Here is an 18,601-nt window from a genome sequence, read left to right as displayed (position 1 = left end):
CGAACGCATACAACCTCGAACAGGGATACTAAAAGCGCAAGTCACGAGGAATCCACTGCACCCGATTGGTCTAGCCGATGAAAAAACAAGTACAAAGAGAGGAATGCCATGATGTCGAGCTTTTATGTTGTTTGATTGGTCCCATTGGCTCGTAGAGTCGGCTGTGGCGTCGACGTCAGGTGAAACGATGTATACCTTAAGTAGCACAAAGTTCTGGGCCAAAATTTGGCTTTTGTCTAGAAGTTTAGGGCCTTGAAAACCTTGAAGCGAAAGTAGAGCCAAACCTGAGCTTCCTTGGTAAGAGTCTGGGTATTTTGGCCCTCATTCGCCAAACAAGTGCCAAACTTAGGTTTCAGTGCCTCGTAGCTCGGCTATCATCTGGCACATTCGGGCCAAAATCGCCACGATGTTCTAGGGTTAGGCTTACTGTCCGGTACTTCGGCTGATATTTGGCATTTTTGGGCCAAAATTGGCGCAAAAATCCCAAAGTTAGGCTGAACTTTTTGATAGTTTGACTTTCATCTCTCACCTTCGGGCCAAAATCGCCGCAGATGTGCCAGAGTTAGGCTTACTGCCTGGTACTCCGGCTTGTGTTTGGCATTTTTGGACCAAAGTTCGCACAAAAATTCCAAAGTTCGGCTTAACTTTTTGATAGTTTCACTCTCATCTGGCACCTTCGGGCCAAAATCGCCGCAGATGTGCCAGAGTTAGCCTTACTGCCCGGTACTCCGGCTGATGTTTGGCATTTTTGGGCCAAAGTTGCCAAACAAATGCCAAAGTTAGGCTTAAATTTTTTTATAGTTCGACTCTCATCTGGCACGTTCGGGCTAAAATCGCCACAGATGTGCTGGAGTTAAGCTTACTGCCTTGTAGCCCGGCTGACATCTGGCATCTTTGGGCCCAAGTAACAAAGCAAGTGCCAAAGTTAGGCTTCGCTTCCTGATAGTTCGGCTGTCATCTGGCAGCTACGGGCCAATGTCGCCAAACAAGTGCCATAACTGGGCATATTGTCTTGCAGTTCGGCTGATCAGGTATTGGATGTACGCGGGTGGTCTGCAACTTAATTAAACAGAAATCACGTTTTATTCTGCTCGCAACATTTAATTTTATTTTGGGTGTATCTTGATTTCTTCAGGCCAGAGGTAGGCTGAATGTTTTGCCGCGGCTGAACCAGGCTTTGCAAACGCAGATTTCGCCGGATTGTTGCGTTCGCGCGTAGGTACACACGCCAATATCGGGATGCGCAGTAAAAATGGTTCGACGTTGCAGAAACCGGTGCCGTCGAGCAAGCGCTGCGCGAGACTGATGTGCGCACGTCTCCTCAACAGATATCATTATTAGGCGGCGCATTGCAAGAGCGAGTGTAGCTCTGTGCGTGTGTTGCATTGCGATTGAGCACTGTCAAATCCTAACGATAACAAAAAGCGAATGACAGCGGCTCTGTGGTATTGCGCCCGCTTCAAACTCGAGGGAACTAAAATAGAACCCTGGCGGGGATGATTTTTTTAAAGTTAATTTAAAGCATTTGACAGCATCAACCTAGACACTCCTTTCCCTCACCATCTTTCACTCCTCCCTCTCCCCCTCTCCCTGCCCCCGCCTCCCCCCCTAACCAAAGGTGACATTCCAAGCCGCGGGTAGGAGGCATGGAATGTCTTCTCTTTCAGTGAAACATGCAGAGGGAGCTTAGCTACATTGTTCGTGCCCCCTCGACCTCGCCTTTTGCTAAGTCTCCCCACCTACTCTTGAGTCTTCGTTTGGCCGTCAGCGAGCGCGACGGCCCCATTAAGCAAATCCGAAGGGTGGGGCGAAACGCATGACGCGTAGTACAAAAACGCTTGGACGAAAATTTGTCACGTGACTCTCTTTATCGCGCTGATGGGATCTCTAGGGCTGTAGTTTGCGCCGTTTGCCAAGTTATAGAAATATTTAGAAAGTGGAGACACAAAAGGGGACGATACAGACAGGACAATCTTTCAACTTCGACATTTATTTTCGGCTTCAATCCCAAAGCCCCCCCTGCTCCGTGGGAGTACGGGAAAGAGAAATCTTGGGGGAAGTAGAGGAAGCGGAGGAAGTGAGGAGGTTGCCAAACAAGGAAGGGGTGAGGAGGGAAGGGGGGCTCGACTGGGGGTGCGGGGTAACGGAATGAAAGGAAAGGCCGCTTCTGCCGGTGACCTTGTCGCCTTGCCTAGTCTGTCAGCGTTCGGCATCCATTGTGGGCCTCAGAAAGATAATCCCCTTTCTTGAGAGCGAAATGGAAGGGGTGCTTATGTTTTGGGGGTTTGTCGCCATCCGATAGGCCTCAATTATTTCTCTCCCGACTCGCTCGCAGTGGCCTTCCATGGCTGTCGTACCGGCGAAATTAGAGCGCAGCCGGGACACTTTCTCCCGCTGATGACGATCGGGTGCTGAGAATCCGAAGCAGCTCTTCCGGCGTCCATTTGATGTTCTCGGAGTCGGTCGTTGAGATATCGCTCCTTTGCCGGATCTATCTGGTCCCGCAGGACAGGGGGATCGCTCACACGTTCTCCGTCATGCAGCAGGCGGTAAACTTGCTTACGTGTTTTTTTGTGCAGCTGGGTTGTATGGGTCCCTCTCTGTTGACGGCCCCACACATGTCGCCGAGTATCGATTTGCATGTGAATACCACTTTTGAGTCGTATTTTGACGCGAGAGCTTTTAGGCGGTGAGATGTTGCGTGGATGTATGGAATACAGGCTGGTCTTCTGGTGACGGGTGAAGTCTCGGCGGTTGGCCTGGCCTGTGGGTTTGTAGCCAATTTTCGCGAGGCAGCCAAAAACAAATCTGCAGGGTAGCCTGCCCTCCGAAGCCGTGCGCACTGTTGGCTTAGGCTGGCCTCCCGTCTAAAAGCTCTCGCCTCAAAATACGAGACAGAAGTGCTTTTCACGTGCAAATCGAGACTCGGCGACATGTGTAGGGCCGTCAACAGAGGAACCCCCACAACCCAGCTGCACCAAAAAACACGCAAGCAAGTTCGCCGCGCGCATAACGGAGGAAGTGTACGCAATCCCCCTGTCCTGCGGGGCAAGGTACATCGGGGAAACGGGGCGATGCCTCAACGACAGACTCCGAGAACATCAAATGAACGCCGAAAGAGCTGCTTCGGATTCTCAGCACCCGTTCGTCATTCACGGGAAAAAATGTCCCGGCTGCGCTCCTAATTTCGCCGGCACGACAGCCATGGGAGGCCACTGCGAGCGAGTCGGGAGAGAAATAACTGAGGCATATTGGATGGCGACAAGCCCGCAAAACATAAAGCGAATTCCACTGGGCGTTTTGGAGCGCGCCGGGTTCAGTTGACCAGATCCGGAATGGAGCACACGATCCGAACGGGGTCGCGCCGTCTACGATCCCCAGGGGAACATGACCATTGCTCCGGGATCGGCGGATGCCTTCCCGTCATTCACCTGCCCGGGAATCTCCTTTTCGCGATCGCTGCGGTCGTTTCGAAGACGTTTTCACAATCGCGGCGCAAACACGTGTTCGACGCACGAGCGGCAGGGATGGCGCAGGAGCTCCTAGCAAAGATTATCGGAATGCCCGCAGCGCGGCAAAACCTTCTCTTTTCCTTCCGGGAAAACGAAGCGGCTTTCGAGCCAAGTGGTAAGCAAGCACCGGTTTTATTACTCTGCTTCGTTTCATGTGGCTTGTTCTGTCACGGAACGAAGGCTTTTTGGAGCCATTCTCAAGCCTATCTTTGTTGCAGACCATCGCAACTGCCGTGGTTGTTAGATCTCACAGAAGAAGCTATCGCTAGCGGGAGCGCTGGCTACGGAGAGACCAATCGGAGCGGTAAGGAGATATTTATCGGGAAGCTGTAGCCCTGACACTATTGCTGATTTACCCACCGGTCATTGACGCTCCTGTGGGCTGTTATCCGGTGTCGTTTTCTACGCTCCTACAACGTTCCGCCTTTCGGCAGGCGGGGAAGATGCTAATAGTTGCAGCAGTAGTAGCTTAAAATTTGTTTAAATTATTGTTTATTGTTGTAGTTGAAATGATAGTTTTTCTGTAGTATCCCAATCAGACGCATATTAGGCCATGCAGAACCTTCAGACCAGATGTGGGAGCAGAGGAAAAGGCAAAGGTGCTGGTGGTAAGTGATATCAAGACAAAATAAAGTCGAAAATGTTCGGCCGCGAATATGGTAGAAATCTAGATGACCAGTATATTTCATACCGTGTTTTCCTCGGAAGTTTATTTCTCAGAAAAGTGCTTCTGGTACAAATTTTCTTTCAATTATAATAAATGCACCCAAATCCACTCAAGTGCTCCTGGGATGTAGATGTCATCTGCTTAGCTGCGGCAGCAAAGCGGTTGTGAGTCTGGATTTGGAGTGCATGCTGCACTGGCGCTCAGAAGTGCCATACATAAATTTGAAAGAACCTTTTTTTGTAATCTCCATAAGCTAGCTACATCACACTAGAATGAATCATGTCACTACTACATATCACTTTCACTAATATGGCGGGTATTGCATGTTATTGATGCGCAATGCTCGCCAGCTTGCCCGGAACTACTCAACACATGTCTATTAAAAGAGCCTAGCTTTATACAGATATCAAATGCAAGGGGTAGTAAAATATTGTCAGCACTCTGGCTGTAGCATAATTTTAAGTAGCTTAAAAAAAGGCAATTACCTAATTCTTCTACACAATTAATAAGCTTTTAAACAAATGTGTAAAACAATTTTGTATTCCCTTCAAAGTTCTTTAAAACTATTAGTTACGAATGCACTGCTGTTTATTTATTTATTTTTATTTCAGAATACTGCGGGCCCCGTTGGGGCCCAGGCAGGAGTGGGGGGAAAAGAAAGTGGAAGGGATTGCAGAGACGCAAACGCACGCGTTCTTCAACACAACACTGATACTAAATAGAATATATCCATCGCAATCTCGAAAAAAATACATCAGGGGTACGGCTATGAACAGTGTCTTTTTCTAAGCGATTCCATTCTATTATGGTCCTTGGGAAAATCTAATTTTTAAAAATACTGTTTGCCCTTTGATATGGCTCTAAAAGACTTCTATGATTAAAGCGTGTATTTCGGCGTGTGACGTGCTTTATGTAAGGTGATGAATCTAAATTAAAGTTATTATTCTTGATTAGGTACAAAAACTTCAATCTGAAATTTGTCCGGCGCGATCTCAAAGACTCCAATCAAGTGATTTCAACATTTCTGATGGGCTGTCTAAGCGGCGGTACCTATCGCATATGAATCGCGCAGCTAGCCATTGAACTTTCTCTAATTCGTCTATTGCTTTTTGTGTACACGGGTCCCAGACTACGCACGCGTATTCTAAAACTGGCCTAACTAAAGTCTTATGGGCACAGAGCTTGACACTGGAGGGTGCCAGTGGAAGTTTGCGCCTTAGGGACCACAACGCTCGTCTCGCAGCAGCCGAAACATTGGCAACATGTGCATTCCAGTTCAAAATGGTCGTAATTGTTACCCCAAGGTACTTAACTTCAGAGGCTTCTTTGAGTGCCATTAACTGTTTTCACCTCTTCATGAGACATCAATCTCGGTGTTCATAGAGCTTACTTTAAGAGATATTTATTGGCGGATGCCTGCCTATGATCAAGAAAAAGTTCGGAAGTCAACGATCGGCAAGAAAATGTATGCTTACAGCTTTCTGGGATTGTCAGAAAACTGCTACTCAAGCTCATAGTGTTGTTGCGTGACATTTTGAATCTGCCCACTTCTACCAAAACAGTCGAAATCTTCCGAAACCTTTGTGAGGATGAGGAGTTGGAGTATCGTCTCTATAGTCCCGATGTCGCCCCATCGCGCGATTACCACGTCTGACGAGGAAATGGGGAAAGTGGTGCATTCGTAGCTTGCAGTTTTACCCAAAAAGTTGCAGAGGGAACACGAAAGGATTTTGGGAGATAGGCAAAGCGCTTTTAAAATCTGGTCGATCATGCCGAGAAATGATGTATTTCCCTTTCTTGAAAGGTAAACAAAATAAAATCTAGAGCCCAAGTGTGTAAACTGTTACTCCCTCTTTACATTTCTAACATGTTTCTCTTTTTCAGCTTGCGAGTGGAGCGACGGAGAGACAAAGCTCCTGCTCGATTTCTATGAAAAGTACCTGCCTCAGCATGGACTTCTCAAGAAATTTAAAACTAAAAAACCAGTATTCATAAAAAATTCAGCAGTTCTACTAGAAAAACTTGGCTCAGTAAAGACACCTGACCAATGCACTACTCGTTTTAAAACTGTTCAGAAACGAAAAAGGCAGGCAGTTTGCCATAACAATAAATCAGGAGAATCACCACATTCTGTCCAGCTACCCCTATGAGGGGTAGCTGGACAGAATCAGAATGATGGACGACGGCATTGAGCCCGAAGTCTTGAGAGACATCCATGGGGCAACCTACAAGAAGGGCTCATGCTGTCGCCTATTCACTTCGGCAATGTCCAGCAGCCCCTGCGGGACAGCTGCAATAGCAGCAGCCGGGAACAGCCCACCAAGAGCCGTGGCTGGAGCCGCAGCAGCCAGCAGCAAGGACACAGCACCAGCAAAGGACAGGGGATCAAGACCCAGTAGCCCGAAAGTGCTGCACATGCAGCAATTTTTTGAGAGGCTGGAGCAAGTGGAGGAAGCGAAGGCCAGAAGACGTGCAGAAAGAGAGGAGAAAAAGGAAGAGAGGCGGGAAGAAAGAAAGAGGGCAAATGCGGAGAGGCACAAAGAGCGACAGGAAATGCATGCGGAAAAGATGCGCCTTCTTTCCCAGGCACTCAACATCACCAACAGTTGAGAACAATAAGTTTCAGCAAGGCAGACAAATGGACCTCAGTGAATAAAAATCACCCATCATACAATTTCATAGTTTAATGTGTCTCTGAAATAAACATCAAGCAACATCATTTACAAAGTTACAGCTCTCCATGCAAGGCTGGGCACGAAAAGACTCTGAAAGTATTAAAAAACGCATAATGATGTAAACAATTATAGAACAACAGATCGATTTTCCTTTGATATTCAGCAATATGCATTAAAAACCCTTGACAGAACTTTTTCAGCGTAACTTGGTAAACGGTAAATGCTACGCACAACCTTCATGAGTCAATTGAGCACAAAGCAAAACCAATTTCAGTTCAGCATTGAGGACCACACTTTGACGGTATGTATAGACAAGTGCCTTACCCCAATTCGCTTGCAGAAGTCATAGCATCTACTGGTTACCAAGTTATGTCGAGACGGGGTATACTGTAAACGACGTAGTTTTCGCGAATCGCGCCGAAGCTGAAAATTTGAAATTACTCGCGGGTTCTAATTTTCGCGAATCGAGTGTAGCTTCCGTAGCGTTTACATATTGCCCGAATTGTTCGCGGGACGTATTTTTAGGTCCTCGCGAAAATTTCGTCGTTTACAGTAATCCTCATCCTATTCTCTAAAGAAATTGAAATGGTTAGCTGCAGCTAATGAAGGAAAGGAAATAAAAATTACTGGATGCCCATCTGCGCAAGCACCGCCCTTCGCTTCTGCTCGCTACGCTTTCGCAAGCCAGCTTCATTGGGAAAATCATCATCTTCGTCTGGCACTCTGCGGACTGGTGGTGCGCTGTCGTCTTCGTCCTCCCCCATAGTGTCGTCGCCACCATCAATACAAAGATTGTCGAGAACACAACATGCAAAAATAATCTTCGTTAAAAAGTCAACACCCCAGAACTCTAGCTGTTTCAAACGCCTAAAGCGATTCTTCAAGTCAGCGAACGCATTTTCAATCAGAACTCGTGTTCCTGAAAACTTTGCATTGAAAATGCGTTCCTTCCTGGTTTGCTTCCTGTAGTTTCTGTATGGCGTCAGCAAATACTCCCTGATGGGATATGCAGCGTCGCCAAGTATGTGGCACTTGTCGATGCTGCATATCTGAGGGAGCTTTGCAGCGATGCTCGACGTGCGGAACACCCTCCCATCGTGTACTTTGCTAGGGTGGCCGGTGGACACGTCTACAAATCTCTTACGATGGTCGCAAACCGCCTGCAGTGTAAAAGATGGCAAGTGGCGCCGGTTGACGTAGGTGGACCGGATCTTCTTAGCAGGGGCGCGAGTGGCGATATAGGAACCGTCGATGCATCCTACGGTGCCTGGAACTCCAGAGACCTGCAGTAAATGACAGTTTTACTAGTATTCATACAGTAAAACTTTTTTCCAATCAAGATTGTTAACAACACAGGTGCACTTCTGCCAGTTTTTCGCACAGTGGAACATAACAGAAGCGTGGCATTGTTATTAGCCAGTAGCCTCAAAAATTACAAAGCAAGCTATTTAAACCTTGCACAACCATAACAACAGCTTAAACATATGTTTTATCTGTCGTACAGGCACCACCATCGGCACATGCCAACAGGGACACCAATAAAACCGAATGGCAACCAGAAACTATTTCAGTAGGTTTACATACACTTTGGGGAGGCCATGGTTGGCAATAAAAGCCAATTTAGTCAAACACCTGAATAACAAAACGTCTGGGCCCTGGCGGCGGTAAATATAACAGTGTACAAAGTTACTGATTCCCGATATCTACACTTTGAACACATAACTAATAATACTTTTTTATCATTTATTTCAAACAAAAAAGCCTTCATCAGGACATTTAAGGCACATACTCACATTCGCATTTGAGTGCGTTGCGGTGTCCTTGAGGCCAAGAGCGCTCGCTTGCGATACAACGAGCGTCTTCCCACAACACTCAGTAGCGCAACGCAAGAGAGTGGAGACTCGCTCAACTCTTTGAAGTGTTGCTGTGCGTTCGACTAATCAGAAGCCGAGAGAGGAAAGTAAAATCACGTGTTCGCTCGCGCCACTCGATGAGGCGTATCCGATTCTCCGCTCGCAGAACTAGCTTTTTTTGTTTTGGGGAGAGGTAACGACGCTTTTTCCAAGGCTGCGATGGTTCAAGTTTGATAAAATGTCGGGGAAGCCAGCGGGATTGCCTCAAGATCGAACACTTGGACGCTGGCGCTGGACGCGCCATGTTGCCGGGGATTTCGCTTACTATTGGTGAGTCGCTAGCGACGATAGCGCGCTCTTATTGGCTCTTGACTGGATGTTAACGCAACTGTGCGTACAAGCTTTGCGCAAGCGCTCTTCGCAACGCAACGCATCCGGTTGCCGCTACGCAACGCGCTCAAATGAAGATGTGCGCAAGGATCTTAACACTGTATGGCGCCGTCCATGTTTTAGAAACAAGAAGAGGCGCAAACTGCCTCACAGACCTAGTTTGACGCATAAAAAACACGATCTAATCACAATAGCATGTTGTCGGATGCGCAGGCATTCCTCATCATTAGGCGCTAGAACAGCAAAACATTTTCACGACAGAACTGACACATGGCCGTTGTGCACCGCAGTACAAATCTCGAAACTCGGTACAGGGGCTCGTCTCGGCCGCACTCGTCGGAGAGAGCGTCGTCTTCCAAGGAGCGGCATGGCTCTTGTGTCGCTCCTACAGTGACAAAGGGGCAGGAACGGGTGGATTCGGGCAGTGCTTTGCCCAACACACCTGCTGCCTCTTCTGCTGGGTCAGGTCGTGGCCGGGGCCTGCAACCCCGTGCCCCAAGCGTGCCCAAAGCCCCACCCAAAGCCCCGTCCCAAGAGGCGGAGGCAATGGATGATTGCAGTGAGGTGTCTGCGCCTGCGTCTGATCAGGACGACATGGACTGGCAGGTAGCTAAATCTAAGCATAAGGGCAAAAAACCAGTAACCCCTCCAAAGTGACATTGTACATTCCTTTTGCCCTGCGCGGCATAGTCGAGGTTTTATTTTTACTTGGTCTTTACTATTTTTACTGATTTACTAAGTTTTTTAACTTTGTTTTCGAATAATGGTTAAATTTACTTTTATGCAGTGGAACTGCCGCGGTCTTTTACGAAATATTGATGACATTAATTTTTGTATGGACGAATTACGTCCTATTGCTCTCTCGTTAGAAGAGACGCATCTTAATGATCATAATTCAGTGTTACGTCGCCATCAGTTTTTTAGAAAGGATCGCCCTGCATCAAATGCATCAGGTGGAGTAGCTGTGGCTGTTCAAAGTGGAGTCGCATGCTCGCAGGTTCCTTTTTCCACACCTCTTGAAGCAGTGGCTGTGCGCCTTCTTTTGGACCGCCTCATCACTGTTGTCTCCATTTATATTCCACCAAACACTCCGCTGCATCTTCATGATCTCCAAAGACTTGTCGCACAGCTTCCTCATCCCTTTTTACTTTTAGGAGATTTTAACGCTCACCACCCCTTGTGGGGTAGTGCCCGTCAAGACTCACGTGGTGGGGTCCTTGAGCGGTTTTTATTAACATCTGGGCTCTGCCTTATGAATAATAGAAAACCAACCTTTTTCGGTGCAGCTCACAATTCATTTACATCTATCGATCTTGCTATCTCATCACCTTCATTGTTTTCTTTATTTACATGGAAAGTATTAGATAATCCTTTTTGGAAGTGACCACTTTCCAGTCATTCTGGAGAGTCTGGTTTCTGTTCCAAGCCTAATGAAACGTACCCCTCGTTGGAAACTTGACAAGGCAGACTGGGGTCTGTTCAACCTAAATGCAGAGCTTAAGCCTTGCATGTTCTTGTCCTTAACACACGATGAAGCCACCACTTACATTACAGAACAGATCATTAATGCCGCTTTTCGCTCCATCCCTCAAACCTCCTCTAACATCCCCAAAAAGTGTAAACCGTGGTGGAATGAAGATTGTTCTAATACTAAGAAAAAACAGGACAAGGCATGGGGTATATTTCGCAGATATCCGACATTCATGAATTTACTAGAGCTTCAGCGAAATAGGGCCCAAGCTCGTTGGACCAGGAAGCAGGCCAAGAGGAAGTCCTGGAGAGGCTATCTGTCCTCTATCAGCTGCTACGTCCCAGGAAAGGAAGTGTGGGACCGACTGCACAAGGTCGAAGGCAAATACCGCTGCTTTACAGTCCCTCTATTTCCCTCTGTAAGCTCGCTACATGACCAGGCAAACGTGTTGGGCGCACATTTTGCAGCCGTTTCAAACTCCTCTCACTACTCTCCAGCGTTTCTGAAGTTTAAAGCAGACGCAGAAAGAATGAAAGTCAGCTTGGCAGGAGGTGCGTCTGCACCATATAATCAGCCATTTACAATGGTTGAGCTTCAAATGGCTCTCGAAATCCGGAAGCGTTCATCGCCCGGTCCTGATCGGATACATTATGAGATGATCCGGCATTTATCGGAGGAGTCACTCACAGCCCTCCTGACATATTTCAATAAACTATGGAACGATGCACACTTCCCCGCCGATTGGAAGCAGGCAGAAGTAATTCCGCTGCTGAAGCCTGGAAAAGATCTTTCACTTCCTACAAGTTACAGGCCGATTGCACTGACTAGTTGCTTAGGGAAAACGTTTGAAAGGATGATTAATAAGCGTCTTGTTTATTTCCTGGAGCAACACAATGTTTTGGATGTAAATCAATGTGGGTGCCGATCAGGACGTTCCACCATAGACCATCTAGTCCGGCTGGAGACTGTTGTACGTGAGGCGTTTGTGAATAGGCAGCATTGCGTATCTGTCTTTTTTGATTTAGAAAAGCTTACGATACCACTTGGAGACATGGCATCCTGCGTGACTTGTTCATGTATGGAGTACGCGGCAGATTACTTCATTGTATAAAAAACTATCTTAGTGGACGTTTCTTCCGTGTACGGCTAGGCACGACAGTATCCAACAGCTTTCTCCAGGAGAATGGTGTTCCTCAGGGTGGAGTGCTGAGTGTCACCCTCTTCGCCATAAAAATTAACTCTTTTTGTCGTGTCATGCCTTCCTCAGTATCATATTCATTATACGTAGATGACATTCAAATTTCTGTAGCATCATGTAATATGTCTAGTTGTGAAAGGCAGCTACAACTAGCCATAAATAAAATGACTAAATGGGCTAACGAGAATGGCTTTAAGTTCACTCCAGAAAAAACTATTTGTGTCCCCTTTTCTTTGCGGCGGGGGCTAAGGTTGGAGCCCACTCTCATATTAAATGGAAATGCCATCGAAGTTAGAACTGAGCATAGGTTTCTGGGGGTGATATTTGACAGTAAGCTTAGTTTTGTCTCCCATCTCAAATGGCTAAAGCAGAAATGTATGCAGACATTGAACATTCTTAAAGTCCTCTCACACAAGTCTTGGGGTTCTGATAGGAGGTGTCTACTTCGTTTGTACTTCTCTCTTGTACGATCGCGCCTTGATTATGGGTCTGTTGTGTTCGCGTCTGCTCGGCCGTCTGCCTTAAAAATGCTTGACCCTGTGCATCACCTTGGGTTGCGTCTTGCGACGGGTGCTTTCAGAACATCTCCTATTTTAAGCTTGTATGCTGACTCCAATGAAATGTCATTGGAAAAAAGGCGGCAGTATCTAAGTCTGGTTTATGCCTACAAGGTGTTATCAGAACCCAGCCATCCAGCCCACAATAGTATTCGAGAGTCTAAGTTTTATCGTACTTTCGAGCATAAACCAACTGTTATTCGACCCTTGAGCCTTCGTTTTGAGAGTCTCCGTCTCTCCCTTAACCTGCCACGTGAGGGTGTCCATTTCCTAGAAAGTGCACATCATACTGCCCCATGGGATATGAAACAAATAGCTTGCAATTGGTATCTTACAAAATTTAATAAACATAATGTTTCTCCACTCATTCTACAACAGGAATTCTTAGCTCTGCAAGAAAAATACAGACATTACCGCCAGTTTTATACTGACGGTGCCAAGTCCTTAATGTATGTCGGCTCAGCTGTTTATTCAAATTCGTTTACCCATGTTACTCGACTTCACAATGTCGCCAGCATTTTTACTGCCGAACTATATGGTGTTCTGGCAGCACTTGACTATATAATCAGGAACAAAGTGATGAAAGCCATTATATTTGTAGACTCTCAAAGTGTTCTTACTGCAGTATGTTCTATCACACCAACTACGAATAAGTTGACTCGACTTGTACGGGCCAGAGCTCAACAGAGACTCGCTGGTGGGAAGGACATTGAGTTTTGCTGGGTCCCGAGCCATGTGGGCATCGCAGGCAACGAGGCTGCAGATAGACTAGCTGCTTCTTCACAGAACCTTTTACCATCGAATGTCTGCATACCTTACCAAGACCTTAAAGCGTCCGTAAAATTTTCACTCTCGCAACTTTGGCAATCTGAATGGAAGTTAGCCGATAACAATAAGCTTCATGTCATCAAGCCAGAACTTGGTGTATGGGAAACCTCGTATAATAAAAATCGTTTCCACGAAGTCCTCCTGTGCCGGCTGAGAATCGGCCATTCATTCCTAACCCATCAATACCTGCTTATAGGTGAGGAACCGCCGATATGCGAGCACTGTGGGGAAGCTTTATCTGTTCTGCATGTTCTCTCTCTTTGCCGTGGCCTTTTACAACAGTACAAGATCTATTTCTCTGAGTTTTTCAAGTACAACATCCCATTTCACCCTGTCTTATTTCTAGGGGAGCAGCCTCTCATATCACTTGAACGTCTTTTAGCTTTCCTCAAAACTACAGGTATCTTACATAAATTATAGCCAAATTCTAGTCTAGTGAATGTACTTTTACCAGTGTTTTTCAGCTTACCTAGTTTGGCGCAGTATGGCCATCGGAGCTCTTGCGCCATAAAACCCGTAAACAACAACAACAACAACAATTGTGCATCCGCATATGTTCACGAGAGAGAAGCTTTGGCTACACAATGCGGCACCGGAGGCAACGAAAATGACCACCACGCCGCTCGACGACACACACGCTTTTGAAATGTCTCCTGCCCGTAAACGTAGCATCCTAAATAACAGAATAAAAAAAAAAAACTAAAAACTAGCACAACACATTTGTTTTGTTACTGTAGTCCTGGAACAGCTTTTTGAGATGTTCGTACAATACCAGGGCTGCCTTGAAGCCATGAATGCAAAACCCAGCCCGGCCTGCGCCTTTCATAATTGTGGTTCTGAAGTCCAAGCCCGATCTGCTAGTCGAGCCAGCCTCTAAGCCGTGAGCTGGCCCGTACCCAGGCAAACTTCTCCGACTGGCCCTTCGGTGCCGCTGCCCCATACGGATGGATGGATGGATGGATGGATGAATACGGCTGAGCCCTTTGGATCGGGCGGTAGCTTACGCCACCCGAAAACTGCTGCGCCATCTAACGGTGTGCGGAGGACATGCGAGCACATTTTTACCACGCTCGCTCTGTTGCGAGTCGGCGCTGTGCCAGACACCTCCTCTACTCTTCCACCGTGTTGAAATCTATGCATTAGAAGTAAAATGGCAAAACGTGAAACCACCTATAGGCGAGACCGTCCACCTCTGTGCCCTGACGATTTATCTTGTACAAGACACCACTAGAAGTCTGGGAATCCCAGAGTGGTGCAGTGGTTTAAAATTAGCTGTAATGTTCAATGAGAGTCTAGCCTGGCCAATAGGCTTGGAAACACTTTTTTATAAATGGAATTGCTACAGACAGTGATGCAAAGCTGGTTTTCTTATCACGTGCACCTCAATGCATTTGAGATCATGCGTCTTCAATGAACCAGCATGGACGTTTTAAAACACACGACGTAAAATAAAGACCAAACTCGTTTACCACTGCTCGACAATAAGCCAAAGCTTCGACTTTGCAGACCCGACTAGCTTAATGCAGAAAAGTGAAGATCTGATAAGTGTGTGTAATCGTGGTGCATGCAGACCGTCGCCATGGCTTGTAATGTCAACCGCAGCTCCTCCTCGGTGTATGTGAACCTGTAAAAACAACCTACCTGGTTGTGTTCAGTTCATTCATATGCCCCTTGGAATACACAACTGAGGTCTCCTATATGATAAAGCATGTAAATAAATGACTGTTGTGAAGTCGGAAGTGCAGGCGGCAAGGCATGCCCCTCCGGGATCACAAATGATGGTCTGTATGTCCCGCCATTCTCAGGGGGCTGAATTGCATGAAATGATGGAAGACCTTTTCCTCTAAATTTATTATATAAACCACGTGGCAATAAACCAACGCAAGGAGTGTGAGTTACGTGGGCTGTTCAAAGTAGGACAGTTTGTATCCTCGAAAAGTGAACAACTACAAGTAGCATAAAAAAAATGACAACTCTAACCTTCTGGAAGTCTTCTGCCATTTGTTGAAGGTCACTGGGGAACTTCACTATTTGCGGACCAATGCTCAGGATGAAGTTCACTACCCGCCTCCTCATTCGATGTAGGGAGCTCTCTGCGACGTTGAAGCGGCCAGCGGCATCCCGAATGCAGGATCTGTTGGCTGCGTACCTGTATAGACAGAACAGAGTACACAAACATTTATATTGACTGCACAGCATGAGGCAGGCATTGCATGAATTTGACTGATGACAAACAAATTAGTCTGAAATATTCACAGCCTAGCCATGCGCAAAGTGCGTTCCGCCGAAAACTAGCCGTTCGGCAAGACCGCTTGTTCTCATAACTTTGGAGCAAATTCGCGCATGTGACCCTTTCCCTGCTAATGCAGAGTTAGCAGCAAAAGGAAAAGCAATGCTATAATGTGGCTCTGCAAGCAGGGCCTATACAAGTTTTGCAAGTACGGACTCAGGGCGCTGCCATCTTGCTTACCTGAGGTGTGCTTGGGCACGACCATAATCAGCAAGGCGTCGTAATCTGATTATGGCTATGGGAACCTCAATTGAACAAGAACCTGGTGATGCCCTGAGGACATACTTGCAAGCCTGTATTTCTAACGTGCCCGTGTGCAAAGCTCTCTCTCTCTCTTCCGGCCAGCACCGGAGGAAGGAGGGATGAGCTGTGTACCTGAGAGCAGCAAGAGACCGCACCAGATCGACCAGCTGCTGGGGAAAGGACCCAATACAGCTTCGCTGTATTGGGTCCTTTCCCCAGCAGCCTATAAAAAAATATAGACTGAGACGAGCCATTCGTAAACAAGAAGGCGAAAAGAAAGTAGATGAGGGCAGCAGAGTCTAGTGAAATACGTTTCTCTCAAAAATGACCCTTTCAACTCGGCTGTGCCCCAAGACGAGCTCACCGGAGGTTGGCTATGCTCCACCGCCCGTAAACCTTTCGTCCAGCCTTAAGGCCAAAGACACTATATGTCTGCCGAGCTTTCAAAATGGCTCACCATCTCCATATGACGGATTTTGAAGGAAGATGAAGTGGACGAGCGCGGGGCGGACTAGAGGAAGCCTTTTTCTCGGAAAGGATGTTACGTCCTCAGCTATGCACCAAGGCGTGCTCACAGGCAGCTGGCTATGCTGCAGTACCCAAGAAGCTCCCATCAAGCTAGCTGAACGTCTACCCATGGTTTATGCACAGTCACGGAGGGACAGCATTTCCACCACCTTGATTCTAAAGAAAAACATTTTGTGATGACCAACTGAACTGTGGAGTATATAAGTGACAGACCACTGGAAACTGGGTTAGTGAATTGTAAAAGCATAGAAAGGCCTGCTTTTATGAATATATATTTACATATGTTCACATGATTCTCCCTCCAATTGCTTTCTTGCACTGTCCCAAGCAAATTGTCGACTGCCGCTCCGCTACCTTCACGTAAACGTTGTAAGAAATAACAAATGTTGAAAGTTTGAGGTCGATTTTCTCAAAAACCCCATTTTTGTAAATTTTTATTCTTTAAATTCTTTTAGACATATTAGTCGGCTACAAGAAAAAACAGCCTAGAAATGTAATATTTTGGTTGTATGTCCTCTGTTTGAGCCGCAATCGCGTGAAATGTGGGAACATTTGTTATTTTTCACAACGTTTACGTGAAAGTAGCGGAGCGGCTACTTGGCAGATAATAATGATATTAATATATCTATAATGGGCTTGCTTTGGGAATTCTGTAGAGACAAAGAAAATTTACCTTAAGTACAGACAAAGTAATGACCTGTCAAATTTGACTGAAAAGCAACCGGAGTGACGAGTTTAACATGTTTTTTTAGAAAACAATCAAATTCCTAAAACTATTTGAATACATCAAGGTATCTGTATAATACCTATTAAATGAAGGGGAAAAGTTAAAAGAGTGTAGAGAAAACAATAGCGCCAGCAGAGGGTGTCAAACACGCGACCTCCGACGGCAGCCAAAAACTTTTCTGCAACTGCGGCTTCTACGCTTCGTAACTGAAGAACAATAAATCTGGGAAACATGCGGTTTGCGCCCTCATTTATTTGATAAATGCCCCCAAAACATATATTTTTTTCGTGAAATTTAAAAATCAGACTTTTTTATTCTGCCCGATTTGAGATGAAATTTCCCATATCGAGCAGGCTGAAAGGGTCCAGCTTTTAATTACTTCCTTTCTTTTCAACACTTCTCTTTCTCTGACAATATATTGCTCTATTGCTTCTGAAAACAAAACAGCAAACCGGGATACCCCATTTAGAACCATTAGGAGTATCTCAATGGAAACGCCTCCCTCTGGTAAGAGAAATAAAATGCAACTAATTCACCTTCCTGGAAGTTGTTCAGCAGCTGCATGTTTGTGCACTTGGTAAAATGTTTTAGTCGCGCGATCGCTAATTTTATGCAAATTCCAAGTGAAATGAATGTCATTAATACACTTGATGGTATTCTTCAAACAGCTCAGCGTTTAAGTCCAACTTGAGTCATGAACGTCTAAACACGGGAACTAACAAAACCAGACTGAGCATTCGGACTAACAATCTCTGCTTTACTGTCGAATTATTTAACGAAGACATAAAGTAATCATACCAGAGGAACGACAGCACATGCTCTTCGGGCGTCTTCGCTGGCAATCCTCCGTGGGTCGCAGGTGGGAACATAGGCGAGGCTCCAAAGTTGTCAATCAGCTTGTACGCGATCGGCCGCATGAGTCTGAAGTTCCTGCGAAACTGAACGCAAACTATGCTGTAAGTTAATTAAGACGTCAAAGACACCTGTCGATGAGCGATGTGTATCAGCGTAGCCCACTTACCTCTTCATCCGAATACTCGTGAACAGTGTCCAGGTAGGCCTCAATTTTCGGCCTCTTAAGCGGGGGTGCGAAAAGACAGTCGAACTCATGCTCTACATACAAGCCATCCTCGTCGTCGCTGCTACTCGAGCCGCTGCTGCTGAAGGAGCTGCTCGAGCAACTTGACGACGAACTGTCGTCAAGCAGCAGCAGCAGTAAGGCGGGCGGTACAGGCCGCACCTCCCGAGCGGCCATTACGAATTCTTCTGAGGCGAGCGAGATGGGCGAGATCCGGCGAGATGCCCCGCGAGAAAGGAAGTCACGTGTGTGCGCCGAGGGCTGGCCCGGCTGGCTTCCGGTTGAATCCGCCGAAATCGTCGGAGCGACTTTTCTCGGATGCAGAACGAGATCTGGAGCGGGAGCTAATCCAAAACGAGCAGTGGAACACGTCCGTCTCCATCCCGATCGCCCAAGTGAAATAGGCTCGCTCCAGAAAAGTCGATCACGGCGTGCTCCAAAACGACCTGTGGAATTCGCCAATAAGCACCCCTTCCATTTCGCTCTCAAGACGAGATTATCTTCCTGAGGCCCACAATGGAAGCCCAACGCTGACAGACTAGGCAAGGCGACAAGGTCACCGGCAGAAGCGGCCTTTCCTTTCA

The 18,601-nt window shown here is 46.7% G+C and overlaps 1 protein-coding gene across 1 annotated transcript; it reads right to left on the bottom strand.

Annotated features, from left to right (window-relative positions):
- Positions 1 to 7,477: 7,477 nt before the first annotated feature.
- LOC121047868 (putative nuclease HARBI1) lies at positions 7,478 to 18,137 on the bottom strand (the record flags this gene model as incomplete). Its single annotated transcript, XM_040503517.1, has 4 exons — positions 7,478 to 8,137; positions 15,132 to 15,300; positions 17,738 to 17,877; positions 17,961 to 18,137. Coding segments are annotated over 4 exons (1,146 nt in total), but the record flags the coding sequence as incomplete, so codon positions are not given.
- Between the last annotated feature and the right edge of the window lie 464 nt (positions 18,138 to 18,601).

Source organism: Ixodes scapularis, unplaced genomic scaffold (genome assembly GCF_016920785.2).
Source record: "Ixodes scapularis isolate PalLabHiFi unplaced genomic scaffold, ASM1692078v2 PGA_scaffold2__306_contigs__length_199485367, whole genome shotgun sequence".
NCBI classification, from domain to species: domain Eukaryota; kingdom Metazoa; phylum Arthropoda; class Arachnida; order Ixodida; family Ixodidae; genus Ixodes; species Ixodes scapularis.
The sequence above is the reverse complement of the archived record's forward strand: the minus strand, read 5'-3'. Positions and strand labels throughout refer to the sequence as shown.